This window comes from Dasypus novemcinctus, chromosome 12 (assembly GCF_030445035.2).
Source record: "Dasypus novemcinctus isolate mDasNov1 chromosome 12, mDasNov1.1.hap2, whole genome shotgun sequence".
In the NCBI taxonomy this organism is placed as follows: Eukaryota; Metazoa; Chordata; class Mammalia; order Cingulata; family Dasypodidae; genus Dasypus; species Dasypus novemcinctus.
Genome location: NC_080684.1, coordinates 106,299,803 through 106,327,714, shown reverse-complemented (window position 1 = coordinate 106,327,714; position 27,912 = coordinate 106,299,803). Strand labels below are relative to the sequence as shown.

Here is a 27,912-nt window from a genome sequence, read left to right as displayed (position 1 = left end):
GGGCGGGGCCTGCAAGGACGCGGAGACCGCTTGGGGGCGGGGCCGGGCCGCCGGAGGCCTCGGCCGAGCAGGCGGGGGCGGCCCGGGGGCGGGGCCGGGCGGCCCTGGGGGCGGGGCCGGGGCGGGGCAAGGCGGCCCTGGGGGCGGGGCCGGGGCGGGGCCGGGGCGGGGCCGGGCCTCCGGGCGGCGGCGGCCGGGAAGGCGCGGGCGGCGTCGGTGCGCTCGGCTCGGCTGCGCTCGGCGGGCGGCGGCGGCGGCGGCGGCGGCCACGCGCACAAAGGCGGATTGTGGCTTCACGGGTGTCGGCGGCGGGCGGCGCCGGGGCGGGGGCGGCGGGGCGCGCCGGGGAGCCCGCGGGCGCGGCGCGGGCGATGAGCCGGGGCCCGGCATGGCCTCCGCGCGGCCGCCGGGCCGGGCCTGCGCCTCTGCGCCCGCGGGGCTCCGGGCCGGGCCGCCCGCGCTGCCCGCCGCCGCCTCCGCCGAGCCTGCGGGCGGCGCCGAGGCGGAGGAGCGCTCGCTGCAGCACATGCTGCGCGCCATCGCCGAGGAGCGCGGCCGCCTGAGCCTGCGCCGCGAGGTCTGCGGCCTGGGTGAGTGCGCCGGGCGGCGGGGCGCGCCTCCGCGGCTCGCGTGTGTGTCCGCCCCGGCTGCGTGTCCGTCTGTCCCTGTCTTCGGGGCTCCCTCGGGCCTGCGTCCTCCCCTCGCCGCCCCCGGCTCCCCGAGCGCCCGCGTCCGGGGCTTTCGTGAGCCCCCGAGTCTCGGTCTCCGGGTTTGGCCCCTGGAGCCGCGCCACTCGCTTGCGTCCTGGTGGCATTCCTGTCTCCCTCCCTCTGTCCGGCGGTCTGTATTGTGTCTGTCTCCCTCTCTTCTTCCTGCCTTCCTTTCCGTGGCCGGTTAGTCCCCGTCCTTCTCCTGGAAGGTCCCCGGGGCCTCAGGCCGTCGCAGGGAGCGTGGGCGCGGGGTGTGGGGAGCCCCCCGGCCCGGCACTGCAGGCCCAGCCTCCGCGGCTCGGGGGGACCTTCCTGCCTGCCCGCGGCTCCCCGGGAGACAGGGTTCCTCAAGCCTTTGTCTTCCCTCACCTCCCCGCCCCCACCCTCGGGTCCTTTCACGCCCGCAGGGACCTGTTGGGTGGTGGCCTGGGACCATCCGCTGGGCAGAGGGAGGCGGGCCACTGCCTCTCCCGAGGACCCCTGTGGGACCCCTGTCAGAGCTCCGCGGGCTGGGCTGGGTGGGGTGCTTCGGATTGTTTGAAAGGGCTTGGCTGCAGGTGTGGGTGGGTTCTCCCCACCCCTGGTGTGAGGTAATCTGTTGCTGATGGATCCTGTCCAGATGGAAGCAGGGGGAACCCCCTCCTCTTCCTTCCCGGGTTTGTCATTTTCTCCCTGCAAAGACCCCTCCCTTCTCCATGCGGGAATGACTTCATCCCGCGTTCTCAGCAGTCAGCCCCTCCAGTATGGGCTGGGGATTTCAGGGGGCTACCGCCTTGCTGCGTGGGAATGCCAGCCTTCGGGATTCCACCAGTACCTCCTTCATTCACATTTGGGGAAACTGAGTCCCAAAGAGCCAGTGCATCTCTCCCAGTCACAGGGCAGCCCTGGGATTTCCAGGCCCCTGAGCAGGCCATGCCCTGGAGCTGAGTGAAGGAAGTAAATTTGAATCCTTTTTTGTAGAAGGCAGGATTTGCACAGGGCACTTTCCCCCCGAGTGAGCAGCTGCCCGCCCTGCTTGCCTGGAATGGAGCTTTCCGGAAGGGTGGTGGGTGGGCAGGCTTTCCCCCTGTGGAGGGAAGAGGTCATAGTCTTCCTGGGTTTCTTTTCTGAAAAGGTGTCATGACAGTTTTGAGCCAAAATTGCAGGCTCCCCAGTAACGCATTCAGCACACATTCACGGAGCATGCCAGCCCTGCAGGCCCACCTGGCACAGGCTCCGAGGGTCTGGAATGGGAGGGGTCTGCGGGGCCATCTGCTCCAGCCTCAGCCTGTTGCTCAGCCTCTCCAGGCAGCCACCCCTCTCCCCTGCCCCTCCTCCTGTCCTCTGCCCCACCTGGACGCCAAAGGCCTGGAGGCCATCCCCAAAGAACAGTGCATGCTTACTGAGCACTTACTATGTGCCAGGTGCCTTAGGGTGCTGCTTCCACTTAATCCTGATCATCCTGATAAGATCGTGGGAGGTGGGAATATTATTTCCACTTCACTGATGAGGAACCTGCGGTTCAGAGAAGCAAGTGACTTGCCCGGGGACAGCCAGTGGGCAAGTGGCAGAGCCGGGATTGACCCCCATTTGCTCTGACCCCAGAGCTTGCCCCTGAATGTCCCAGCAAGGCCAGGCTGCTTCCGGGGAGGAGAGCACCCACAGTAGCTGAGATCAGAACCCGGCGGCCACACTCGTCCTCGGTGTCTTCTCACCTGGCCTCCAGGCCTCCCCTCGCACACCTGGAAAGACATCCCCTGCCCCCCAAGCACCCACAAGTCTGCCTTCAGGTCTCAGCTCAAGCGCTGCCACCCTGGGCAGCCTTCCTTTGACGCCTCCAGGTAGACTTGCCTGCCCTGCGGCCAGTGCGCCTTGCTCTCCTTGTGCGCTCTCTGTTGGTTATGGTGATTGTGGCATCGTCACGGTTAGCGAGGCTGTCTCCGTGTCCCCGAGAGGGAACCGTCCAATATGAGTTCTCTCACTGTCTCACCCTGGGAATGTACACAGCGGGTGCCTAGTCAACACTGGATTAAAAAAATGAACTTACGGCCACAAGCTCTTGGAGGCCAAGGATATTGGAGTCGTGAATTCTTAGAAGGACTTGAAGTGTGATGTTTGGAGAGGGCCCAGCTTAGAGCCCTTAGAGCCCCAGTAGGTTAGAGCTGGACATGTGGCCGAGCACCCAGAACAGGCCACCAGCCCCGGGCACTTGTACCAGCTGTGCCTGAACGCCTGGTGGGTCTATGAAGTAACTGAACTCACTCAGACGGCTGTTGGTGCTGTGTAATTAAGCTTAGGTGCCTCAGAACCGTGCCACCTCCTCTCAGGTCGTTCCACAGGTGTAGGGGGAGCTGCCTGTAGAGGAGCTTGGCTTTGGGCAGGCTGCTTGTCACCTCTGAGTCACAGCGTGTCTGGGTGGGGCGGGTGCTGGGCCCTCAGGCTGAAGGACGAAAGGGGCCTCGCGGGCCCTCTGCGTGGCGTCTCCTGCAGCCCCGGCAGTGGAGGCCTGCTCCAGGGCTCGCCGCGTGCGGGGTGAGGGCCTGTCACCCTGCCTGGTTGGGGGTGGGGGGGTGGGCGCAGTGGAGCCTGGGAAAGAAGCCGGGTGCACAGGTGATCGTGTGCCTGGTCAAAATGCCGACCGGGGTTGATGCGACTGTGGCCACTCCGGGTGGGATTTGAGTGTTTTGCCCACAGGAAAGGGCTGGGATTCCAGGTGCCCTGTGAACCCAGCTGGGCTTCTGGGGCCCCAGGGCCCAGTGCCCAGCCTCCCTGGCACAGAGCCCTCCGGTGCAAAGGTGGACCGAGCTGTCTCGTGGGCCCTGGGCGTTGGCCCAGATGTGTGTGTGTGTGTGTGGGGGGGCAGCACACGTCTGGCGGTTTGTCTTCTGGGCCTGCCTCAGCCGATGCTGTCAAAGGCTGGCCATGCCTGGGCTCCCCGCCTTTTAGGAGGCCCAGGGAAGGCCCCTCCATCGTCCATCGGGAGTGCTGCGGGGACAGAGTGTTTCACAGCCCCTAGTTCCTTTTGTCCTTGAAATAACTGCCTGCAGCCGGTGTTCTCCTCTTCCTGGGTCCCGACTGGACCAAAAGAACTGGGGGTTCCAGGTAACTTGCCCCAGTTGCATGCCTCGTTAGTGGCAGGATGTGTCAGACCGAGCCTCACCTGCTTCCGTAGCCCGCAGGTCACCCACATGCACAGGGCCTGGACAGGGTGGCCCGGTGGAGGTGTGAGCGCGCTGGAGGGTGGACGCCGGGCAGGGCGCTGCTGGCACTGGTGGGGGAGCGCCATGGCGGCCATGATGGCTGAGCAGGGCCATGAGGCTGGGCAGGGTTGAGGCTGGAGGGGGTGTGGTGCCACGGCCAGTGCCAGGCAGCTCGGCAGGGATTGGGGTTGTCGAGGGGCCCGCCTTGGAGAGGGATGGGCCGGCGGTCCCTGCACATGCGCAGGTCGCCTAAGTCCACCTTCCGGAGAGGTGGGTTCTGTTGCTGCCCCATTTCACAGGGGAGGAAACGGAGCTTTAGAGAGGAAGGCGACTTGGCCAAAGTCACACAGCAGGGAGGTGGCAGAACTGGGATTCCAGCTGAGGCCTGTCGGATGCAAACAGCCATCCCGGAGGGGCTCTTGCAGCGAGCCAGAAGGAACGGAGGGGAACCTGCCCTCCCGGGAGCCTGTCCTCTGAGCAGCGGGGGCCCGGGGCTCAGCCCTTCACCCTTTGGCCCGGAGCGGCTGGGGCGGAAGCGAGGTGGGCTGGAGGGGGCCCTGGGCTGCGCTGGCCGCTGGACAGGAGGCGGTGGGCCCTGGCTGAGCGCTGCCCCCTCAGCACCTCTGCGCCCTCATCTGTGAAGTGGAGACCAGCGGGTGGGAGGAAGCAGTGGACATGTCCCAGGGCTGCCGGCGGCCCGAGTGGGCATGGGGCCCCAGCCTGGGTCCTGGCCTGGGCGGGCTCCGCCCCGCGGCCACCACTGTTGTGACTTACTGTCGTAAAGGGTACGCAGCACCCGGCTCCGCGCCCGGCAGGTGGAATTAGGATCGCGTCCCTGTTGAGACTGCTTTGCCGTCGGGCATGGGCTCCCGGGCTCCCTGGGGCCCCGTGCGGTCCCTTCCCCTGGGCGTCTGAGCTGGTTCCGGGCCAGTGCGGTTGGAGGAAGTGCGACCGTTTGAGTGGTGGCCATGGCTCTTTCGGTTCCTAATCCTATTTTTAAGCCCTGCGGGGCCGCCCCCTGGCGGTTCGGGCCCATTTGGGCTGTGGGCATGGCTCTCCTTTTTCAGGAGCCTGAGGAATCGGGGCTTCTGACCTGAGACCACTGTCATCAGCGTGTTTGCACTGACGCCTGCTTCCCAGCCTCGGCTGCGGAAGAGGGGTGAGAGGCACTTGCTGTCCTTACTTTCATCTGCCTCCTTCCCCGAGGCAGGCAGGGCTTGTGAATCCGAGCTAAGCAATGATGCTGCCGAAGAGAAAAAACAGCCACAAAATCCCCAACCTTTTTTTTTCTAATTAAAAAATGCTACGTGCTGATTATAGAGAACTAGAAAATATAAGAGGGAAGCAAATGTGGCTCACAAGTTGGGCACCCGCCTACCAACGGGAGGTCCTAGTTTCTGTTCCAGGTGCCTCCTAAAAAAGAAAAAAAAGACGAGCACATAGTGAACAGACACAGAGAGAAGACAGCGCAAACAACGGGGGATGGGGAGGGGTGGAGAAAAAATAAGTCTTAAAAAAATATATGGGAGGAAGAAAACTACCCAGGGATACCTCTGTTCATTTTGTAAAGTCTTGTCTTCCAGTCTTTTTAAAGCATTTTTTTTAAAGGATACTCCATATTCTGTACAAAAAATTTCCTAGTCATGCTTTTTTCCCTAACAGTTTCTAAGCCATTTTCCATGTTGTTTCAACATTCCTGAAGTGACAGCAGTTTATTTGAATGGATGTGTCATGGTTTACTTCCTTGGTCCTTTCTTGTTGGAAACTTAGCGGGGTTCCACTTCTTCACGACCAGAAGGATTATTTCTTCCGGCAACCTGGGGGGCGCTTTCTTAGACTCTCCAGGCTGCTGTCTGCCCACAGGGCCGGGCCGAGACCACGCACGGTGGACGTGGCAGGTGGCGCACAGATGTTTGCTAAACCGGAGGAGAAGCTTCAACAGTTGGTCAGTGCAGAAAGGAAGCCTGCCTCCCCCGCCGCTCCGGGGCGGCCCTGTTACCTCGGGGCTGCCCCTGGCGGCCTGGGCCTGGGGGTGACAGAGATGCCTGCCCCTGGCGGCACGTGCGCTCAGGCCCTCTGGGCGCATGGCAGCTTGCCCCCTGCCCTTACCGTCAAGAACTGAGGGGACTCTCAGGCGCGCGTCGGCGGCCCTGGTGCCAGCCTAGCCCTGCCCCAGGCTTGGGGCGCCCTTCCCCGCAGGCCTCAGGCCGCACCTCTGCCGTGTCAGCTGTACCTCGTTTGAAGTCTCTTATCCCCCAGTGAGGAGGCGTCCTTAGCCCAGTGGGTCGGGCTGCCAGGCCGCCGTGGCGGTGTGCCAGGAGTGGGATGGCTTCTACAGTGGGCACTTATTAGCTTAGAAGCTTCTGGTCTGAGGCTCTGGAAGCATCCACGGGAAGACGTCCTCAGGAGCTGCCTCCTCCCCGAGCTGCTGCAGTGGCCATCAGGCCCGTGGTGGTGTCCGCTCGTGCCTTCTCCTCGGGCCCAGTCCCTTTTAGCTCTGGCTCCCGGGGCCTCCTCTCAGCTTCTGGGGGTCTCTCTGTGTGTCTGTGGCTCCCCCGATTCCAGTTTATAAGAACTCCAGTAAGAGGATGAATGCCCACCCTGCAGTGATCCAGCGAATGCCCCCGAACTGGATCTAATTAATCAAAGGGTCACTTCGGGCCACACTTGCAGGAATGGACCAGTTTAAGAACATCGTTTTCTGGGGCTCACAAAGGCTCGAACCACCACGCCCATATTTTACAGAGTGAGGTCCCAGGGGCTCGGGACGAGGGCGCTGGCCATCGGCTGCTGCCGGCTTGGCGCTGGGCGCGCGCACTCTCCACAAGGGCGGCCTCGCAGGCCCCACGGGAGCGGGTTAGCGTTTTACGCCCCTAATTCTTGGTGCCTCAAAAGACCCTTCAGGCAAACAAACGCCTCAAAATGTGAGTGTCCCCAGGACAGCAGGCGGGTCCTGCCCCTGGCCCCGGCCCGCCGCTCCCTGCGCGGCAGCATCCTCCGCCCTGCGGGCCCCCGGGAAGCACGCGGGAAGGCCTGTCTGCCTGAGCGCTGGCCCGTGTCCTGAGCGCCGGGCTGTGTCGGGGCCACCGCCCTTCTTGCACTTCGGACCTCAGTCCTCTCCCTGCCCGCCCCGCCTTGCTCTGCCCACCCGTGCCATCCGGGAACTTTAAAACCTAGTGCCCGTTCTTCCTTCCCGCCCAGCGTGCCTGCTGTCACCACGCTCTCTGCCCCACCGGGGGCCCCTCCAGGGTTGCCGGCCTCCGCTCTGTCCAGGGACCGGCCCCCCATTTGTGGATGGCCCAGGGAGGCTCTGAGGGGGAGGGGTCGCTGCTGGTGCCCCCACAGCCGCCCCCCCTTGGCCCGGCTGTGGCGCTGCCCGGGCTTCACTCCCGGCGGCCAGCTCTTGGGCCCAGTGGGCTGGCGCCCACCCCCCACAGCGCCACTCCTCACACCGTCGACGTGAATGTTGGGGTGCGTGGGAGAGCGAATGCGCCCCAGGAGCGACAGGTGGCCCCAGCAGGAGGCCCGGGGCTGCTGCTTTGCTTTGGGGGCAGCTTCACAGCAACCACCACCCACGAGACTCTCGGGCCCAGCAGTTTCTCGCCTTCTCTGTGATCTCTGCGCCTCTCTGAGGACACACTTCTGAGTCTGGTGGCTGCTGCCTCACTCGTGCAGGGCACACCCGAGCTCCTAGGAAGTGCCGGGACACGGAGCCCTAGGAACTTGGGGTTTGCCTGGGGAGAAACTGAGGCAGACCCGGAGGGGTAGATCTCCTGCATGGGCCGTCTCACCGCGGAAGACGTTGGTCACCGACCATCTTGTCAAAGTGCGATTGTGGTAGGTTTAAAATGTAATTTGGGTTATTTCACTGATACATACAGTAGGGTTAGCTGATGAGCCTTGCGCTGAGGTGTGTAAAAAATATTGGTGCAGAAAACCAGTGAACTGTGAGTAGTTTCCAGACACCTAACCGGAAGCCCCGAGTTAGCACTCAGCCTCCCGCCCACGTGCACCTGTGCCTTGTCATCTCACCTCCATGGAGGTCGGTCCCCCCACGCACACCAGTGCCCACACCTGCACTCCCCTGCTGCTGGCACCTGTAGGGCCTCTTGATGCCGTGCAGTTCAGGCTCTTTGGCTTATGGCTCCGTGGCCAGGCCTGCTGGCAGCCTGCACCCCAGCCCTGGGACTCACAGCCCTGGCACTGTGTACCCCTCTCTGGCTGTGACCTTCTCTCTCAGCTGAGCCCAGGACCCCCCACCCCTGTCCCTTGTGCCGCTGGGTGGGGCGGGGGAGAGTGTGCTAGGCGAACAGGCACGCTCACATGGTGGGCCTTGGGTGGGCTGCTGCTCAGGGTGGCGGGGTGGGGGGACAGTGGCGCAGAGGCCTCGGCTGTGGTGCTTCGGGCGGTCACCACGGCTCCCTAGGCGAGGAGGACTGAGGCCAAGTCTCCTGGGGAGCATCGGGTGTCCCTGAGGCCACCGGGAGCAGAAGTCTGGCAGTGCCCTGCAAGGCCTTCCCCTCTGTGGCTCTCTGGTTCCTTTTTTCTGTGAAACTGGGAGAGGAAGGTTGACCTAGATTGCTGTTCCCAGCGTGCAGTTTTGGGGTGCAGTGCTCGGTCCATACTTCTAACAGCAAGTGCCCAGCCCCCATGAGAGGGCCCATACCCCAAACCTCCAGGAGGGACAGCGGCCGCGGAGGAGGGGAGCAAGGCAAGACTCACATGGCCTCGGCTGCCCGAGCGGGAAGAGGAGCCCCTCACCCGCCCCTGCTGCCACTTCCCACTTGGGGCCACTGGCTCGCACACTGAGGATGGCGTGGTTGGCTAGCCCTGTGCCAGGCCTCACCTGCGGCAGCCCCACCTGCACCAGCTGCACCTGCACCAGCCCCACCTGCACCAGCCCCACCTGTGCCAGGCCCACCTGTGCCAGCCCCACCTGCGCCACCTGCACCTGTGCCAGGCCCCACCTGCACCAGCCCCACCTGCGCCAGCCCCACCTGCACCAGCCCCACCTGCGCCACCTGCACCTGTGCCAGGCCTCACCTGCGGCAGCCCCACCTGCACCAGCTGCACCTGTGCCAGCCCCACCTGCGCCAGCCCCACCTGCACCAGCTGCACCTGCACCAGCCCCACCTGCACCAGCCCCACCTGTGCCAGGCCCACCTGTGCCAGCCCCACCTGCGCCACCTGCACCTGTGCCAGGCCCCACCTGCACCAGCCCCACCTGCACCAGCCCCACCTGCGCCAGCCCCACCTGTGCCAGCCCCACCTGCACCAGCCCCACCTGCGCCACCTGCACCTGTGCCAGGCCTCACCTGCGGCAGCCCCACCTGCACCAGCTGCACCTGTGCCAGCCCCACCTGCACCAGCCCCACCTGTGCCAGGCCCCACCTGTGCCAGCCCCACCTGTGCCAGGCCCCACCTGTGCCAGCCCCACCTGTGGCAGCCGCACCTGCTGGGGAGGCGGGTCCAGGGCACTCCAGGCTTCCTCTTGAGTCCAGGGCCTGGCCTCCTGGGCCGAGGCAGCCGCCCGCCCACGGCTGTGCTCCACTGTTGCAGCTTCTGGGCCTGCAGGACGCACTCCTGCCAGGGCTGCTGCTCTCTGCGGTGCTGGCCGTGAGGTCACCCCTGCCTGGGCTGTGACACCTCACTTGCGTCCAGGAGCCTCCCCGAGGGCTGGGAGCCGAGGGCCCCAGGGTTGTGGCGGGGCCTTGCTGGCTGGGAGGGGGTTTCCTTTAGTTGCCAGAGCAGCCTCTGATGGAGGGTATATTGACCCTGGTGGCAAGTGAGGCAGCTGGGACGGCAGGGCCCTGTGGTCGCGCTGGGCCCATTCTCCTGCACGGGCATGGCCGTCTTCAAGGTGAGGCGCTGGCACCTGTGGCTTCGCCTAGCCGCCCTCCCACCCCCGCTGGTTTTCGCAGTGAAGAGCCTTAGCAGAAGTGGCAGCAAGGGAGGGATGGGGGAGAGGAGAGGGCCACGGGAGAGGAGCGCCTCGAGGAGGGGGGCGCCCAGCAGAAGGCGCAGACTCAGGCCGGGGAGCCGAGACCCCCGGTGAGGGTCGTGAGAGAAGGACCCCCTGGGGTAGGCCGCGGGTTTGCTCTCCAGAGGGCAGGGGGCTAGGCGGCCTGGGAGGTAGACGAGGGGAGGGGCCCGAACCGTCCGGGGGTGCCGCTGGGCGCCGGGTGCTGGGCGCGGCCGTGGATGAGACGGGCAGCCCTGGGCATGGGCTCGCGGTGGGCGCCGCTGGGCGCTGGGTGCTGGGCGCGGCCGTGGATGAGACGGGCAGCCCTGGGCTCGGGCTCGCGGCGGGCGGGCTGGCGCGGGGGGCGCCGCTGGGCGCTGGGTGCTGGGCGCGGCCGTGGATGAGACGGGCAGCCCTGGGCTCGGGCTCGCGGCGGGCGGGCTGGCGCGGGGGGCGCCGCTGGGCGCTGGGCGTGGCCGTGGATGAGACGGGCAGCCCTGGGCATGGGCTCGCGGCGGGCGCTGCTGGGTGCCGGGTGCTGGGCGCGGCTGTGGATGAGACGGGCAGCCCTGGGTACGGGCTCGCGGCGGGCGCTGCTGGGTGCCGGGCGCTGGGCGCGGCCGTGGATGAGACGGGCAGCCCTGGGCATGGGCTTGGAGCGGGCGCTGCTGGGTGCCGGGCGCTGGGCGTGGCTGTGGATGAGACGGGCAGCCTTGGGCACGGGCTCGCGGCGGGCGGGCTGGTGCGGGGGGTGCCACTGGGCACTGGGCACTGGGCGCGGCCGTGGATGAGACGGGCAGCCCTGGGCATGGGCTCGCGGCGGGCGGGCTGGCGTGGCGGGCGCCGGGGTCCCAGCTCAGCCCGGCTCACGAGTGGGAAGTGGAGCGAAGAGCTGCTGGGTGAACCAGGGGGCCTGGGGGACCCTCTCATTGGTGGGGATGGTGGGCCCGAGCCCCTCTCCTGGCCCTGCGGGGCCCTGCGAGCGGCTGCCTGTGTGGGGGGCACAGCGGGGCGGACGGAGGGGGAGGCGGGGGTTTTCTTTCCATTCCAGTAACTACCTTACAGGTTTTTGTTTTTCATTTTGAAAAGTCTCTGTAGATTTAGTCCCAGTCACTTACGCAGTCTTTTTTAAAATTCTCTCCCTGTCCCCTTCCCCCACCCCCCTAACCGCTGATCTTATGTCTGCGACTCTGCTCTTTCTAGTCATCTCAGTGTCCCTATGTGACTTGCTGATTTCACAGACTGTAATGTTTTCAAGGTTCTTCTATCTTGCAACAAGTCTCATGACTTCTCTTTTTCTTATGGCTGAATTCTCATTTGTGTGTGTACCACTTTTTTGGTGTTTTTTTTTTGAGGTACCGGGGCTGGGGATCGAACCCTTGACCTTTTACGTGGGGAGCCGGCGTTCAGCTGCTGAGCCACATCCGCTCCCACACTTTTTTTTAATCCACTCATGGGTTGATGACCCTTGGGTTGTTTCCAGCTTTGGGCTAGTGGACCTACTGCTGCTCTAAACATCGCTGTACAAGTGCCTGAGACCGTTTTCACCCTCTTAGGGTATAAACCTAAAAGTGGGAGTGCTGGGTCAGATAGTAGTTCTGTATTTAACGTTTTGAGGAGCTGCCATGTTGCTTTCCACAGTGGCTGCGTCATTTTACATTCCTACCAATAATACTCCAGAGTTCCAGTTTCTCTGCATCCTCTCCAGCACTGGGTATTTTAAAAATAATAGCCCTCCTTGTGGTCATGAAGTAGTATTTCATTGTGGTTTTAACTTGCATTTACCTAATGGCTAATTATTTTGACATCTTTTCATGTATTTATTGGCTATGTGTGTATCTTCTTTGGAGAAATGTCTGTTCAAGTCCTTTGTCCATTTTTTTTGAACACCAAAAGACATTAATTTTAATGATCAATACCTGTAGTTAAAATGTACTTCAAATATTTTCTTTCTCAAATAGTAGAGTTCTATAATTAAAATGCCTTTTCAGGGAAACGGACTTTGGCCCAGTGGTTAGGGCGTCCGTCTACCACATGGGAGGTCTGCGGTTCAAACCCGGGGCCTCCTTGACCCGTGTGGAGCTGGCCATGCACAGTGCTGATGCGCGCAAGGAGTGCTGTGCCACGCAAGGGTGTCCCCCGTGTGGGGGAGCCCCACGCGCAAGGAGTGCGCCCCATAAGGAGAGCCGCCCAGCGTGAAAAGAAGGAGCAGCCTGCCCAGGAATGGCGCCGCCCACACTTCCCGTGCCGCTGACGACAACAGAAGCGGACAAAGAAACAAGACGCAGCAAATAGACACAGAGAACAGACAACCAGGGGAGGGGGGGGAATTAAATAAATAAATAAATCTTTAAAAAAAAAATGCCTTTTCAATATTAAACCATAAAGCAATCATTAAAATATTATTTAATATTACACATCTGCTTTGAATTTACGAAATACATTCCAGAGTTGTTTACAAATTAAACATTTAAAAAATCATTCACCATAGGAAAACCAAAAAAGAAGGAAGAAAACATGTTTGTGTCAACTTTGCTTTATTCAAGGTAAACATAGAAGAATCATGTATATTTGTATTTATACCATTAAAAATTCTGAAAACAAGCATATAGTATAAATGGAGACTTTGAACTCATTTTAGTAAACTACTGGTGTACAGTAATTTTGTAATCACTTTACTTAACTATAGGTAAAAAAGTATTCAAATCAAAATATAAAAAGTATTGGCTCAATTTGTAGCTTTAACAGAAAAATTAAGGAAATCCAGAACTTTTTCTTCTTCTTGGAAAAAAGTAATAAGGCAGATGACAAGTGAAACTGTTAAATTGCGATGCCTCTTGTCATACCCAAGTGTCTGAATGAGTTAACTTTTAAGCTGTTTCTCAGTTTTTAAAGACCTTCAAAGCAACACCCAATGGTGGTGTTGAAAAGTTAACGTCATACACTGAAACGAATTGTAACAAAAATTTGATTTATTCTAAGGAATTCGGTTTCAAAAATTTTAACTTACAGCAGTCACAGGAAAAAACAGGGATCAGAAACAGTTAACAGAATGAGGAGGACTGCTGCCTGATTTCGCTTGTTTTTAGCACCGTCATGCTTTATTCAAGACACAGTTGCACAGAAGTAGTAACTTCTAGGTTTTGTAAGGAGAGATTTTTTAGCAACTTAACACACTATGTACATACTGCCATACAAACAGCATTAAAATAGGACCAAAAACCTCTACAAAATATAAAACCCACCCTTACTTTTTGCCTGAAAATACCATTCACAAAGCTAAATAAATTTTGAAAGTTGTCTAGAGGCCGTAAGTATTGTTTTCAAACCGAAGAACTTTGTTTTTGATTGCACAGTAAGATGACTGATAAAGTCAATATATAGATTTAATTTAAAAAATAAGTATTTTATAATCTGGCATACTATGTGATGAAAACTCTTATGGACTAAAATGGGGCATTTCGGTTGTTAAAAAGGAGGAAGATGTTAAGTCTTGGGTATTCCATTGCCTCTACTGAGCTTATCCGAAGAATTTAATTTCGGTCAGATGTGCAACTTTTTCAGTTTCTCTGCATATAACTTCGTATTTTTTACTTTAAATCCCTAAAGAGTTACATTTTAAAATAAAATAGAAAGTAGTACTATACTCAATTTAAATGTGTCCCAGTATTTAAACATAACTTTAGTTTGCTGACACTAACGTAAAAAATATTTACATTTTGTGTCATCTATGTATCTTTAAAAAAAAAGTGAAAAAAAATTACAAATAGCAAAACAAAGAGGAAGTAGGAACTGAGTGGAGCCTATGTGACAAAAAGATGTACTTGTCTATTCATTATATTTTATTTTATTTTATTTTTTTAAAGATTTTTAAATTTATTTTTCTCTCCCCGCCCCAGTTGTCTGCTCTCTGTGTCCATTTGCTGTGTGTTCTTCTGCGACCACTTCTATCCTTTTGGCGGCACGGGAATCTGTGTCTCTTTTTGTTGCGTCATCTTGCTGCGTCAGCTCTCCATGTGTGCGGCGCCATTCCTGGGCAGGCTGCACTTTCTTTCGCACTGGGCGACTCTCCTTACGGGGCGCACTCCTTGTGCGTGGGGCTCTCCTATGCGGGGACACCCCTGTGTGGCAGGGCACTCCTTGCACACATCAGCCCTGCACACGGGCCAGCTCCACACGGGTCAAGGAGGCCCGGGGTTTGAACTGCGGACCTCCCATGTGGTAGGCGGGTACCCTATCCATTGGGCCAAGTCTGCTTCCCTCATTATACTTTATTTAGTAGCTGTACAAGGAACATAGACATGCACACTCACATTTAGTCCCAAATATTTTCTCTATTTTTACTGGACATCCAGTTGAAAACAAATCTTAATTTTAATATCGATTTGGTTTCAAATAATCTTCCAACTGCCTACTATATTCCAATAGAATGCTGTAATCTCTGGTAATGGTTTAAAATTACAGGAAGAATAACTGAAAATTTAAAAATCTTTGCAAAATGGTATCTAAATCATTTGGGAAGCCAATTTTAAATATTGATTTGAATGTCTCATTAATTATGAACAGGCAATTGTTCTGACTTGAAGAGCAATGAAGCTACTTGCACAAGCCTTCCTGCTTCTTTTTCTTCATCCTACCCGTACAGTCTACACATGTGACAACCAGGAGAGATTTATGTTAAGCAGACCCTGTTGTACAAAACTGTATGGATAATAATGCTAGTATCTGAGAAAATTCTCAATTTCTTTCACCTGATTGTTTAAAACTGAGATACATCTGAAAAAGTGGTTTTTGGTTTTTTTACACTTCTTTCATTAAAGTTTATAGATCACAAAGAATGTTACATTAAAAAACATAAAAAAAAGTAGGAGGTTCCTGTATACCCCCCATCCCCCCCCCACTCCTCCCACACCAACAACCTCCCCCATCATTGTGGCACACTCTTTGCACTCGGTGAACACATTTTGGGGCACTGCTGCACCACATGGATAATAGTTTACCCTGTAGCTCACACTCTCCCCCAGTACACTCAGTGGGTTATGGCAGGATATATAATGTCCAGCATCTGACCCTGCAATATCATTTAGGACAACTCCAAGTCCCAAACATGTCCCCACATCAATCACATCTCTTCTTGCCTCTCCCTGCCCTCAGCAGCTACTGTGGCCATTTTCTCCACCTCAATGCTACAATTTCTTCTATTACTAGTCACAATAGTTTTGTAGTAGAGTATCAGTAAGTCCACTCTAGTCCCTATTTTATTCCTCCATCCTGTGGACCCTGGGATGGTGACGTCCCCGCCACCTCTAGATCAGGAGGGGCTCAGATTCCACAGGGATGGTGGGGGTAATTCTGCTTGCAGTTGTAGGCACTCTTGAGTCCCTGGTGTGGTGTTTGACCATCTTCACCGCCCTGTTAGCTGTCCAGGGTAAGTCCAATGAACCGGAGAGCAGGAATCGCAGCTCTGCTGAGTCAAAAGGTGGTTTTGGTATAAGACTGAAGGTTTTCCTGGGTACCCACAAATTTTCCCTTTTTTTTTTTTTTTTTTTGAGATGGGGGAGGGAAGTGAAAGAAAACCCTGACGTGTCATGACCACAGCCTGAAGAAGGGCTTACTTGCCTGCTTGCCTCTGGGCTTAATGTGAGCAGCTTTTCCTTCAAAAATAAAATCTTTCCAGTTATCGGGTTTAACAGGGGTTTCAGAAGCCTCCATAAAATCCATGGACTCTGTTGCTGAATAGAATCTTTATAGTTCTGCTTCTACTTACCAAGTTACACATGTGACAAAAGTACCCAAATACTGTTAGCCAAAAACAAGTCATTTTCTTTCAACTAAAGGTTTCTGGGTCACCTCTAAGAAAAGAAACAACTTATCATTCAAGAGATTATTGCCATTTATGCTAGAGCCTACTGTGATTTCAATTAGTTTATAAATGACTTTAAAACTTAAAGAAAAAAACGCACCTTACCAAACCTGTGTAAAGGCTAACATGTTTTAATTATGGGCTAAAAATAACTGATACAGTGAACTTGAATTGGAAAAATTAAGATTCCAAATTATTGCTGGTGAATTTCACAATGGGGTCAATGAAAATTTTTCTCTATACACAATAGGATCATAAACAGATGAGTAAGTTTTATTTGGAGTAATAAAATGGCAAAAATAGTAAAACCAGACTTTTCCTGTAGAAAATTACATGTTACGTTAGGGATAGCTCTCGTACTTGGAGGAACAAAGGATGTGATCACTCTGTTGCAAACCCAGGAACATTAGGGAATCTAGTCTTGGAATGATCTAGTCTTCCTCTCCATTGTCTTCAGCATCTTGTTTCCTCTTCTCCCCTCGAAGACCTTCCTCTTCTTCAACATATCATCATCTTCATCCCGAATTTCTTTCATTAAGTGTGAGAGGCCTACTTCTCCCTCTCCTTTTCCCAGTCCTGAGCCTGCTTCATTTTTGTCCTCATCGTCCTCCTCCTCTTCTTCATATCCTTCAGGTGGACAAGCTTCCTCTTCCTCTTCAGCATCTTCATCTCCGTCCTCATCCTCATCCTCTTCAGAGTCTGGTGCTTCCTTAGCCTCCTGATCACATCCATCTAAGTATGTGATTTGCTGCAGTAATTCAGAAATACTTTCTATATAATTTTCTAGGTTTGGGTTGTCACAGTTAAACAAGTAGAGACTTTTCAAATTTTCAAGATTTTACAGAGCTTCAACTGTGCCGACATCTTTGATTTTGTTTCCACTCAGATTGAGGTAGGTAAGATTTGTACATTTTTAGGTTAGGACTTCCAAGCCTCCAAAAATTGTATTGTCACTGATCCCAGCTTTTGAAGTTTATTTAAGCTGGGGGGCTGAGCCAGTGAGCTTAGTTCCACATTAGCTGTACTCAGAAACTCTAGTCCTTCAGAGGTATCCTTCAGGTCCTCAGTTTCCCCATCGACACACTGGGAACTAATAAGGACTGACTATTAACCTCTTCTGGAGCTCTGTTCCTTACCTCCAGTTAATCCTCTTCTTCATCTCCATGTCCTCCTCTTCTGCCTCTACTTTCCTTCCTTCCCTTTTACTGTCTTCCCCACTACCTCCAACCCTAGAATTTAAAAATATTTGGAGGAGGACATTATGTTGAGCGAAGCAGGCCAGACACAAAAGGACAAATACTGTATGATTGTGTTACTGTGATCCAAATATGTTGTGTAACGTATTGTATGATTAAAAAAAAATTTGTAGTTATCCAGTACATTTAATTGAGAGATGTATGTTTTTATTCAACTGTTTTCTTTTTAGTTTTTAATTGTTTATATTTTCAATTATTAAATGTACATGATAAAGTTAAACAAACAAACGATATTTGGAAATGAATGAAAAGATAATGATACAGTCCCAAGGAGCTGGGCGTCTAACTGGGCTGCCCGCAGCTCCTTGTCCCCGCCCTTGGCGCACACCCAGCACACGCACGGCGCCTCGCCCTTCAGCGGCTGCTCAGGAGCCCTTTGCTCATTTTTTAATTGGGCTGTTTGTCTTTATCTTGATGAGTCATAGGAATTCTTTATATACTCCGCATATTAAACCCTTATCTGATGTATGAGGTTTGAAACTATTTTTAACCATTCTGTAGGTTGTCTTTTCACTTCGTTGATAATTTCCATTGGTGCATGAAAGTTTTAAAGTTTGGTGAAATAAAATTTATCTATTGCTTCTTTTGTTGCTTGTGCCTTTGGTATATCTGAAAATCCATTGCTGAATTCTAGGTCATAAAGATTTGCTCCTATCTTACTGTCTGAGAGTTTTATAGTTATATTTAGGTCCTAGATCCATTTTAAGTTGATTTTTGTAAATGGCATGAGGTAGGGGCCTAACTTCATTCTTCTGCGTGTGAATATCCAGTTTTCCTAACACCATTTGCTGAAGAAATAGTCTTTTCCCACTGTGTGTACTTAGCATCCTTTAAAAATCATTTAGTCCTAAGTTAGTGTGTCTGTTTTTGGACTTTCAATTCTGTTCCACTGATCTTTTTGTCTGTCTTTGTGCCAGTACCACACTGTTTTGTAATAAAATGTGAAATTGGGAAATGTGAGTCCTCCAGTCCTGTTATTCTTTTTCAAGATTGTTTTGGCTGTTCAAGGTCCCTTGTTACATATGAATTTGAAGATCGGTTTTTCCATTCCTGCAAAAAAGGCTGCTGGAATTTAAATAGGGAGTGTATTGAATTTATAAATTGCTTTGGGTAACATTGACATATTGACAATGCAAACTCTTCCAGTCCATGAACATTGAATGGTTTGCCTGTTGTTTAGGTTTTCTTTAATTTCCTTCAGCAGTGTTTTGTAGTTTTCAGTATTCAAGTCTTTTGTATCCTTAGTTAAATTTATTTCTGGATAGTTTATTCTTTTATTTTTTATTTTTTTAAAGATTTATTTATTTATTTAATTCCCCCCCTCCCCTGGTTGTCTGTTCTCTGTGTCTATTTGCTGCGTCTTGTTTCTTTGTCCGCTTCTGTTGTCGTCAGCGGCTGCACTTTCTTTCGCGCTGGGCGGCTCTCCTTAAGGGGCGCACTCCTTGCGCGTGGGCCTCCCCTACACGGGGGACACCCCTGTGTGGCAGGGCACTCCTTGCGCGCATCAGCACTGCGCATGGGCCAGCTGCACACGGGTCAAGGAGGCCCAGGGTTTGAACCGCGGACCTCCCATGTGGTAGACGGACGCCCTAACCACTGGGCCAAGTCCATTTCCCTTAGATGCTATTGTAAATGGAATTATTTTCTTAATTTCCTTTCAGATTGTTCGTTGCTAGTTTATAGGAACACCATTTGTGTGTGTGTGTGTGTGTATGTGTGTGTGGGTCATTTATTAGCTCTAATAATTTTCCTTTGGATTCCTTTGAGTTTCCTATATGTAAGATCATGTTGTCTGCAAAAAGAGACAGTTATTCTCTCTTTTCCAATTTGGATACTGTTAGTTTCTTTTTCTTGCCTAATTGCTTTGGTAGGAACTTCTAGAACAATATTGAATAGCAGTGGTGAAAGCAAGCATTCTTGTCTCATTTCTGCTTTAAGTGTTTCAGGAAAATTGAGTATTATGTTAGGTGTGGGTTTTTCACAAATGACTCTTATCATGTAGAGAATGTTCCCTTCTATTCCTAGTTTTCTGCATCAATTCCTAGTTTTCTGCGTCAATTCCTAGTTTTCTGCATCAATTAAGATAATCATGTGGTCTTTTTCCTTTATTTTATTTATATAGTATATCATGTTGATTTATTTTTGTACGTTGGACCACTTTTGCATTCCTGGGATGAATCCCACTTGGTCATGGTGTATAATCTTTTTAATATGCCATAAGATTTGGTTTGCAAGTTTTTTGTTAAGAATTTTTGCATCTATATTCATAAGTGAAATTGGTCTGTAATTTTCTTTTCTTGTGATGTCTTTACCAGGCTTTGGTATCAGAGTAATGCTGGCCTCATAGAATGAATTCTTTAAGTATTTGGTAGAGTTCCCCGGGGAAGCCATCTATCTTGGGCTTTTCAATGGTGGAAGGTTTTTGATTATTGATTAAATTTCTGTACTTGTTATAGGTTTTCTGATGTTCTCTATTTCTTCTTGAGTCAATTTGGGAGTCAGTGTAATTCTAGATGAATGTAATTTCTTCTAGGTTATCTAGTTTGTTGGCTTACCATTGTTAATATAATCCTTTTATTTCTGTAAGATCAGTAGGGATAACACCATTTTCCTCTCTGATTTTAGTTATTTGCATCTTTCCCTATTTTTCTTTGTCAGTCTAGCTAAAGGTTTGTTAGTTTCATTGATTTTTTTTTCAAAAGAACCAACTTTTTGCTTTTTTAAATTCTATTCTTTTCTTTTTTCAATTGTTTTTCTAGTCTCTATTTCATTTATCTCCACTCTAATCTTTAGTTTCTTCTGCTGACTTTGGGTTTACTTTGCTCTTTTCTAGTTCTTCAAGATGATTAGGTTATTAATTTGAGATCTTCTTTTTTAGTATAGACATTCATAGCTTCAAATTTCTCTCTAAACACTACCTTTACTGCATCTCCTAAGTTTGATATTCTGTGTCTTTGTTTTCATTCATCTCTTAAGTATTTTCTAATTTTCTTGAAGTTTCTTCTTTAACCCATTTGATGTTTAAGAGTGTGCCATTTAATTTCCATATATTTATAAATCTTCCTGTTTTCCTTTTGTTATTGATTTCTAGCTTCATTCCATCACGGTCAGAGGGGTTACTTTTTATGATATCAGGATATTTAAAGTTATTGAGACTTCTCTTGTGTCATAACATATAGTCTACCCTAGGGAATGAGCCATGTGCGCTCTGATAGGATGTATATTTCTCTGTTGCTGGATTGAATGTTCTGTATATGTTAGTTCTAACTGGTTTATAGTGTTTCAGGTTCTTTATTTCTTTATTGACGTTCTGTTTAGAGGTTTAATCCAGTGTTGAAGGTGGCGTATTGAAATTTCCAGCTTTTATTGTAGAGCTATTTTCCCCTTCAATTCTGTAGTGTTTGTTTCATATATTTTTGGTGCTCTGCTGTTAGGTGCATATATGTTTATGACTTAAATTTTCTTGTCGAATTGGCCCTTTTATCAATATATAATGTCCTTCCTTGTCTCTTATAACAGTTGTTGACTTAAAGTCTATTTTGTCTGATAATACAGCTGCCCCTGCTCTCTTTTTTATTTATATGTTTATTTATTTTTGTATTTTTTGCTTTTTTTGTTTTTTTCTTCTTACCCCTGCTCTTGCTCACTCTCTCTCTCTTTTAATGTACTGGGGCTGGGGATTAAACTCAGGATCCTGTATGTGGGAAGTCAGCACTCAACCACTGAGCCACATCGACTCCCCTGAGTTGGTTTTTACATTTGTTTGTTCTTCGTTTTTTTGTTTTTAGGAGGCACCAAGAACTGAACCTGGGACCTCCCATGTTGAAACAGGTGCTCAATTGCTTGAGTCACATCTGCTCCTGCCCCTGCGCTTTTGATTACTATTTACATGACATAATTTTTCTATCCTTTTACTTTCAACCTCTTTTTTTAAAAATAAGATTTATTCATTTTATTTATTTCTCTCCCCTTCCTCCCCACCCCAGTTGTCTGTTCTCTGTGTCCATCTGCTGTGTATTCTTCTCTGTCCGCTGCTGTTGTTGTCAGCAGCATGGGAACCTGTGTTTCTTTTTGTTGCGTCATCCTGCCACGTCAGTTCTCCATGTGTGCGGTGCCGTTCTTGGGCAGGCTGCACTTTCTTTCTCGCTGGGCGGCTCTCCTTATGGGGTGCACCCCTTGTGCATGGGGCTCCCCTACGCGGGGGACACCTTGGCGTGGCACAGCACTCCTTGAGCGCATCAGCACTGCGCAAGGGCCAGCTGTACACGGGTCAAGGAGGCCCAGGGTTTGAACCGCGGACCTCCCATGTGATAGATGGACGCCCCAACCACTGGGCCAAGTCCGCTTCCCTCAACCTCTTTTTATCTGTGGATCTAAGATGCATTTCTTGTAAACAGCATGTAGTTGGGGCATGTTTCCTTGTATATTCTGCCCTTCTGCCCATCTCTGCCTTTTGACTGGGGAGTTTAATCCATGTACATTTAGGGAAATTACTGATGAGGCAAGATTTACTTCTGCCATTTTGCTATTTTTCCCTCCATTATGCTTAGATGATCTTTCATAGTTAGCCATTTTGAATGACTTATTCTTTTTTTGTGTGTAGATTTTTTAGATATTCTCTCTATGGTTGCTGTGGGTATTTCGTTTAATTTAATATACTTAATCTATTAGGATTTAGTTGGTATGGATTCAGACTTGACTTCAGTAGGCTGCACAGACACAGGACCTGTATCTCCCCCCCCCATATTGTTCATGACACAGATCGCATCTTTTTAAAAAATTTTATTTTTTTAATATATTTCTCCCCACGCCCTTGTTGCTTTGCGCCCATTGTCTGTTCATCTTCCTTTCAGGAGGCACCAGAAACTGAACCCACTGGGCCTCCCATGTGGGAGTGAGGTGCCTGATTGCTTGAGCCACCTCCATGCCCTGCTTTGTTATGTCTCTCATTATGTTTTCCTCCCCGTGTCTCTTGTTGCATCATCTTGTTGCACCTGCCTGTTCTGTCACCTTGCTCTCTTGCTCATCTTCTCTAGGAGGCACAAGGAACTGAACCTGGGTGTATTTGTCAGCCAAAGGGGATGCTGATAAAAAATACCAGAAATTGGTTGGTTTCTATAAAGGGTATTTATTTGGGTAGGAGCTTACAGATACCAGGCCATAAAGCATAAGTTACTTCCCTCACCAAAGTCTGTTGCCACGTGTTGGAGCACGATGTCTGCCGACGTCTGCGAGGGCTCAGGCTTCCTGGGTTCCTCTGGGCTCAGCTCCTCTGTTTCCTCCACAAGGTCAGCCTATGAGGCTCTTTAGGCTTTGCCTCTCTCCCCAAGGTCAACGGTAAGACTATCGGTCAAATAGCTCTGTCTCTCTCCCTGGAGCTCCAGCTTCAGTATCAAATTCCAACATCAAAACTCCAACATTAAAAGCCCATAACTGTGTACACACTACTGGCATAAGAGATTTACATAATTAATCAAATAAACCTATGACTCCAATATAATTTAATATGCCCAGAGGAAAAGATCAGTTTACAAACATAATCCAATATTTCTTTTTGGAATTCATCAATAATATCAAACTGCTACATTGGGACCTCCCATGGGGTAGGCAGGAGCTCAATCGCTTGAGCCACATCTGCTTCCCTGGGTTGCTTCTTGATGCCTTGTGCACCCAGGGACATAGATTTATGCCTGTTTTTATGCATTTGAATTTTCACCCTTAAAAGAAGAAAAGGGCAGCATGGCAAAGGAGGTGGGATAGTGACTGGCCATTGCGCAGGGCAGTGGCCAGGCCGTGAACGTGTGCTCTTCCGGCCCGGCCCTGGCTGGTGGCTCGTTGGGCACCTCGTGGGGGCGTCCGCGGAAGCCTGAGGCGATTGGCAGCTGCTCTTGCAGGCCATTTTCCGTGTCAAGGAAGAGCGAAGAGTTACGAGCTTTAATAAGGCCACAGTGAACACGAGCTCACGGGAGATGAGCCTTTGACTCTGGACTACTGTTTTTGCCTGATGATTTTGCTCAGAGAAGATCGAAACCGTCTGGAAGTGATCTGTGGGGGGGTGAAGCGGCAGGCCTTTTTGGTGCCGGTCACGGGTTTGAGTGGGTGGCTTTGCAGGAAGAGCCGCTTTGGAGAGAGGATAAAGGAGCACTGTCCTGGGGACCGCGGCCCAGCAGGCCACCCTGGCAGGAACCTGCCGTCCCTCCCGAGAGGGGCTTGGAGGTCAGGGGCCAGCACAGGCCTGGCCGCGAGCAGGCGCCCGAGAGCGGGGGGTGAGTGAACCCCAGCTGGACCGGCCCCAGCTCCCGTTACGAACGTTGGTTTCCTTTTCCATAAGAGGGGTTGTTCGGGCGGCCACAGAGGTAAAGGCACTCGGAAGATTTTACAGCAGGGGGTCAGCAAAGGACGCGGTGGTGAGGGAAATCCTTCCCTTGCTGACGGCTGCTCTGGGGTGAGTTTAAAGGCTGCTGTGGCGCACTAATAACTGGGGTTCCTGTGGCCCACTCATGGGGCGCCCTGCCCTGTGCTGGATAGCAGGACACCCCGTCAGCAGGGCGCCCCTGCCTGGGTGGGGACGGGAGTCGCAGACATAATCGGGGCAGGTGGCGAGGCACCGGCGCAGGGCTGAGAGCAGCGCGTTGAGGGGGTCTGGGCCTCGGTTCCGGGCCTCGGTTCCAGGCAGAGCCTGATCCTCACCGTTAAGTGGCAGTAGTACCCCTCACCTGTGAGCAGCAGGTGAGGTGGAGCTGCGCAGGGTGGGTGCCGGGCAGGAGCGGGGGGCACCGCCCGAGCCCCCTCGCTCCCTCAGGGCAGGCCTGGGCCAGGTCAGGTGGGGGGCCGGCTCCCCGGAGGAATGAGCTGGGACCCCAGGTGGGGCCCGGGCAGAGCGGGCAGGTGAGAGGGCGCCGCAGGCGTCTAGTTCAGGGAAGCAGGGCTGGACGCGGGGGGAGGCGCCTGCCGGCCCCTAGGGACCAGCTCAGGGCCTGGTGGAGCCAGCCCGGGGCTGCAGGCTCGGCCTGATCCAGCCACCTCGCTTCATTGAAGCCGTAAACCGAGGGTGCCCCGACAGCCTGGGCGGGGGCGCTGGCCCGGGCGCCGGGCAGGCTCGGGGAACCCGCGCAGGCCACCAGCCCCGCAGTCTGTGGGATCCTGGCCTCTGCGGCTGGCCCAGGCCTCCCGTGCAGGGTTGTCGGGACGCTGGCTTCACAAGCCACGAGGCACCCTGTGGAGGGGGGCGGCAGGGTTCCAGGGGTCCTGGCGCCGCGGGACCCCACACTTTCTGATGGCCGGGGGCATGTGTGGCCAGGGCCCTGGTGCCCCCTCCCCTTTGGGCTGGCTCCCACAGGGACCCGTCTGACCGGCTCCCTTGAGTACCTCGCCAGGGCAGCTCCTCTGTCCTGTGACCCCTGGGGCCCGCGGCCAGCCTGGCGGGAGGCACTGAGAGGCACGAGCTGATGAAAAGGCCTTTTGAGGCCACAGAAGCCCATTCATCGGGTCCTGGTGGCCGGTGGAAGTTTCCCAAGGACCTGCTTGGGTGCTCCTCAAAGAGGCCCAGCTGACCTTCCACCCTGTCCACGGGGATCTCGGTCTTCTCAGGATACACACCGAGCCCAATCCCAGGAGGAGGCCCCGGGCTTCCGGGCCTCTCCGGCTCCAGCAGCCGTCGCCTTCTCCCGGGGCCTGGACTCGCTCTCGCTCTCTCCAGCTGTCCTGTCCTCGCTGCCTCAAATGCTGCCCCCACCCCGGGCTACTCAGCCCTTCGTTTTCACTGAGACCTCAGCCGACGCTCACCTCCTCCAGGGAGCCTCCACTCAGCCCTTGGTTTGGGCCAGCGCCCCAGCCCGGGGTGCCCTCAGAGCACAGCCGTCTGCTTTCCCCGTGTCACTTGTCCAGCGGGTCGGCCTCCTGTCAGCTCAGGAGGGCAGGAATGGGGCTCGATTCGCCCGCCCTTCCCCACCAGCGCGTGCTGGGCCAGTGGACATTTGCTCAGGCCTCACCGATGACGAACAGGGACGAACACACTCAAGTCCCCGCCGGGCGGCCTCGGGCGCCCCGTCCACACTGCAGCTTCCCCCGTTCTCAGGGTCATCCTGTTTCCTGGACGTGCGAGGCCGGGCGTCCTGCCGGCACAGTGAGCCTGTCACGTTGTTCAGCTGTGGAAAGGGCGGTGTGCTTATAAATGGTTAGTAATGTGTTTTATATATTATTTACATGTACTTTAATGAAAGGCATTCATAAATGCACTACAAGATATTTGAAAAACTGGAAAAAATTTGTGATTCCACCGCTCGACACTAATGATGGGCAGTTTGGTGGGTTTCCCTTCACTCTTTTTTTCCTAGGCATTTTTTTTCTTCAACACTGTAGGTCCTTCAAGTATTTCTGTGTGTACAGTTTTGTTATCTCTCTTTTTTTAACTCGTAAGCATTTTTCCAAGTGGTGCATCGTTATTGAGCACAGTTTTGTTACTTTTTGGCTGGTCAACATGCTCAGGGTCCAGAATTCAGAAGGCATGAGAAGGTTGGTGATGAAAACCCGAGTCTCTTTCCGCTCCAGGCGGCACGGGTGAGGCTGTGGTGCCGACGGCTGACCCGTGGGCTTGCCTGGCGCCAGGCTGGGAGGGGCGCCTCGGGGCAGCTGACTTAGGGCCTCGGCCTGAGCTTCGGTCCCTTCTTCCCACCGGCTCACGGGCCAGCGCCAGGCCAAGAGGCGTGGGATCCCCCCAGGCTGCATGGGATCCCCCCAGGCTGCGCAGCCCGCACTGCGCGAGCGGGGGTGGGCCCCCAGCCCTCCGGCCCCCGTGCCTCTTCTGGAAGCTTCTGTGCTCTCAGCTGCCCAGTCCCGGTTCTGTCCTTTCAGGGACATTTCGTGCCTAACAAGCATTTCCGTCATTTCGAGCTACTCTTATAAATATTAAAAAACAAAAACAACCGGAATGTCTTTCTGCCCCTCAGTTTTTCCCCTTACATTCGCCTAGAGATCTGCCTTATCAGGACAGATAGAGCTGCTTCAGTACTTTTTTAACCGCTCTGTGGTATTCCATTCTATGAATGCTTTCTGATTTATTTAGTTACTTCCCTACCCATGGGATGATTCCAAGTTTGCACACAGTCCTGTAGTAATTACGTAATCGAGCAAGTATGGGAATAAGAGCGTAGGAAAAAAGTGGAATTGCTGGGTCATAGGCATGAGCCTTTGGGCTCACGATGTCACAAGTGTCACATGGCTCCGTGGCCCTGTGATCTGTGTACCTTCTTAGCACTGTGCCCTCCCACCTGGAGTGCTGTCAGGTGTTCTGGTCTGGGAATCTGATGGGTCGCACCAGATCCTGCAGCTTTAATTTGTAGCTCTCGCATTGTGTGAAGTTGGGTATCTTTTCAAGTGTTTCAAAAGCCACTTGCATTCCCCTTTGTTCCATGTCTTTGTACCCTGAGCCCATTCCATTTTTTCCTTCTGGATTATAATGAACTTTTTACTTAACAGACAATTAACCCTTATTTGAGTGCCAGTGATTTTTTCCAATATGGTTTTTGCTTTGTTTACGGTTGTGTGTGTTGCCCTGCAGACATGTTTAATCTTAATATTTTTTGATTTATCATTCTTTTCTTTGATAGCTTTTGTGTTCTTACTTATAAAGCCTTTTTGATCCCTGAAAGAATACAAAATTCTCTTATGGTTTATTTTAGTTATTTATGGCTTTATTTTTAACATTTACGTTTTTGACATTTTGGAATTTATTTTGCGAGGAGCTTTATTCCTTTTTGCACAGCTAGCTAGTTGTCCCAAGACCCGTTATCGAACAATCCAGCCTCATCCTACAAATCTGAAGCATTGTCTTTATATAAACTCTATTAGCTGAGGTTTTGGCTCTTTTTTGTACTTTCTCTTCTGCTCGAGCTGGCTGTTGATGTACTGGTATTCCCCTACTTTCATTAACAATTCATTTCATTTATTCATTCAATTAGCCAATGTTTATTGTTTCTTGTATACCAAACACTATTATGGGACTGAGTGTTCAGCAGTGAACAAAATGATCCAAGAGTAAAGACATAATTCAGACCTTCGTGGAGCTTAGGCTCCAGTCAGGTGGAGGTAGGTAAACCGTGGCTGTAGGTTTACCTGGCGCTGACCTGCGCTGAACGCAGCCACGCCCGCCTCTTCACGTATGGCTTTGGCTGGTTTCATGGTTGTGACCCGACCGTATGGTTCCTAAAATATATACTGTCTGGCCTTTTACAGGAAACGTTTGCCAGCCCCTGTAGTAGGCATGGCCTGTAGGTAAGCAAAATAACTAGGGTAAAACATGTGAAGAGATCACGGTAGATGACAAGTGCTATGGAGAAGAAGAAAGCGGGAAGTGGGGTGGGGGCATGTGGGGCGTAGGGTTTGCGGTTTCCACGACGGTGCTTTGGGGAGGCCTCCCCGACCAGGCGAAGTCTGAGTCCAGAGCCTGCGGGGTGTGTGGCAGCGGAGCCAGGTGCCCATGCGGGGACTGCCCCCGCCTTCCGTGCTGCTGTGACCTGGGCGTGCCGCTCTTGGAGTTCTGAACCGTCAGGAAGGCAGCTCGGCGCTCGGGGGGGGTGACAGCCGAACGGACCCTGGAAGGACGAGGAGGCGCCGCCTCTGTGGGGACCCCAGGGAAGAGAACTGGGGCTCGGGAAGCAGCAGGTGCAGAATCGCCCTGAGTGGGGAGCGGTGCCAGGGCGTGGAGGAGAGGAGGGTGCGGGCCGAGGGCGCAGCCGCGCACGCTTAGTAAGCACCGTGGGTTTTCTTCTCTGCCCTGGGAGGGCTCGGGGGCCGGGGGCGCTCCCACTGCTGCTTTAATACGGTCCCTCCGGCTGCCCCGGGAGTGGATGTGGGTAAGGGTGCGGCCGGCGGCCACTGCCTGCAGTGAGGCCTGACACTGGCCTGGGCCGGGCGGCGGCCGCCACGTAACTGCTGTGACTCT

The 27,912-nt window shown here is 53.2% G+C and overlaps 1 protein-coding gene and 1 pseudogene across 3 annotated transcripts in view; one reads left to right on the top strand and one right to left on the bottom strand.

The window, feature by feature from the left end:
- The first annotated feature begins 373 nt into the window (after positions 1-373).
- The window catches only part of KIAA0930 (KIAA0930 ortholog), a 49,448-nt gene continuing 21,909 nt past the window's right edge, over positions 374-27,912 (top strand). The window contains exons 1-2 of one of the 3 annotated variants that reach the window (XM_071219105.1): positions 22,987-23,415; positions 25,048-25,146. Coding sequence is in view for 2 of the 3 variants with exons in the window: in XM_058308924.2 (XP_058164907.1) it covers positions 24,693-25,146 (454 nt within the window). In the remaining variant the exon portion in view is untranslated. Of the gene's footprint in view, positions 591-22,986; positions 23,416-24,509; positions 25,147-27,912 lie in introns of those variants that run through there. The other 2 variants (XM_058308925.1, XM_058308924.2) reach the window with 2 other exon arrangements.
- Positions 16,146-16,879, bottom strand: LOC101423964 (acidic leucine-rich nuclear phosphoprotein 32 family member E pseudogene; annotated as a pseudogene).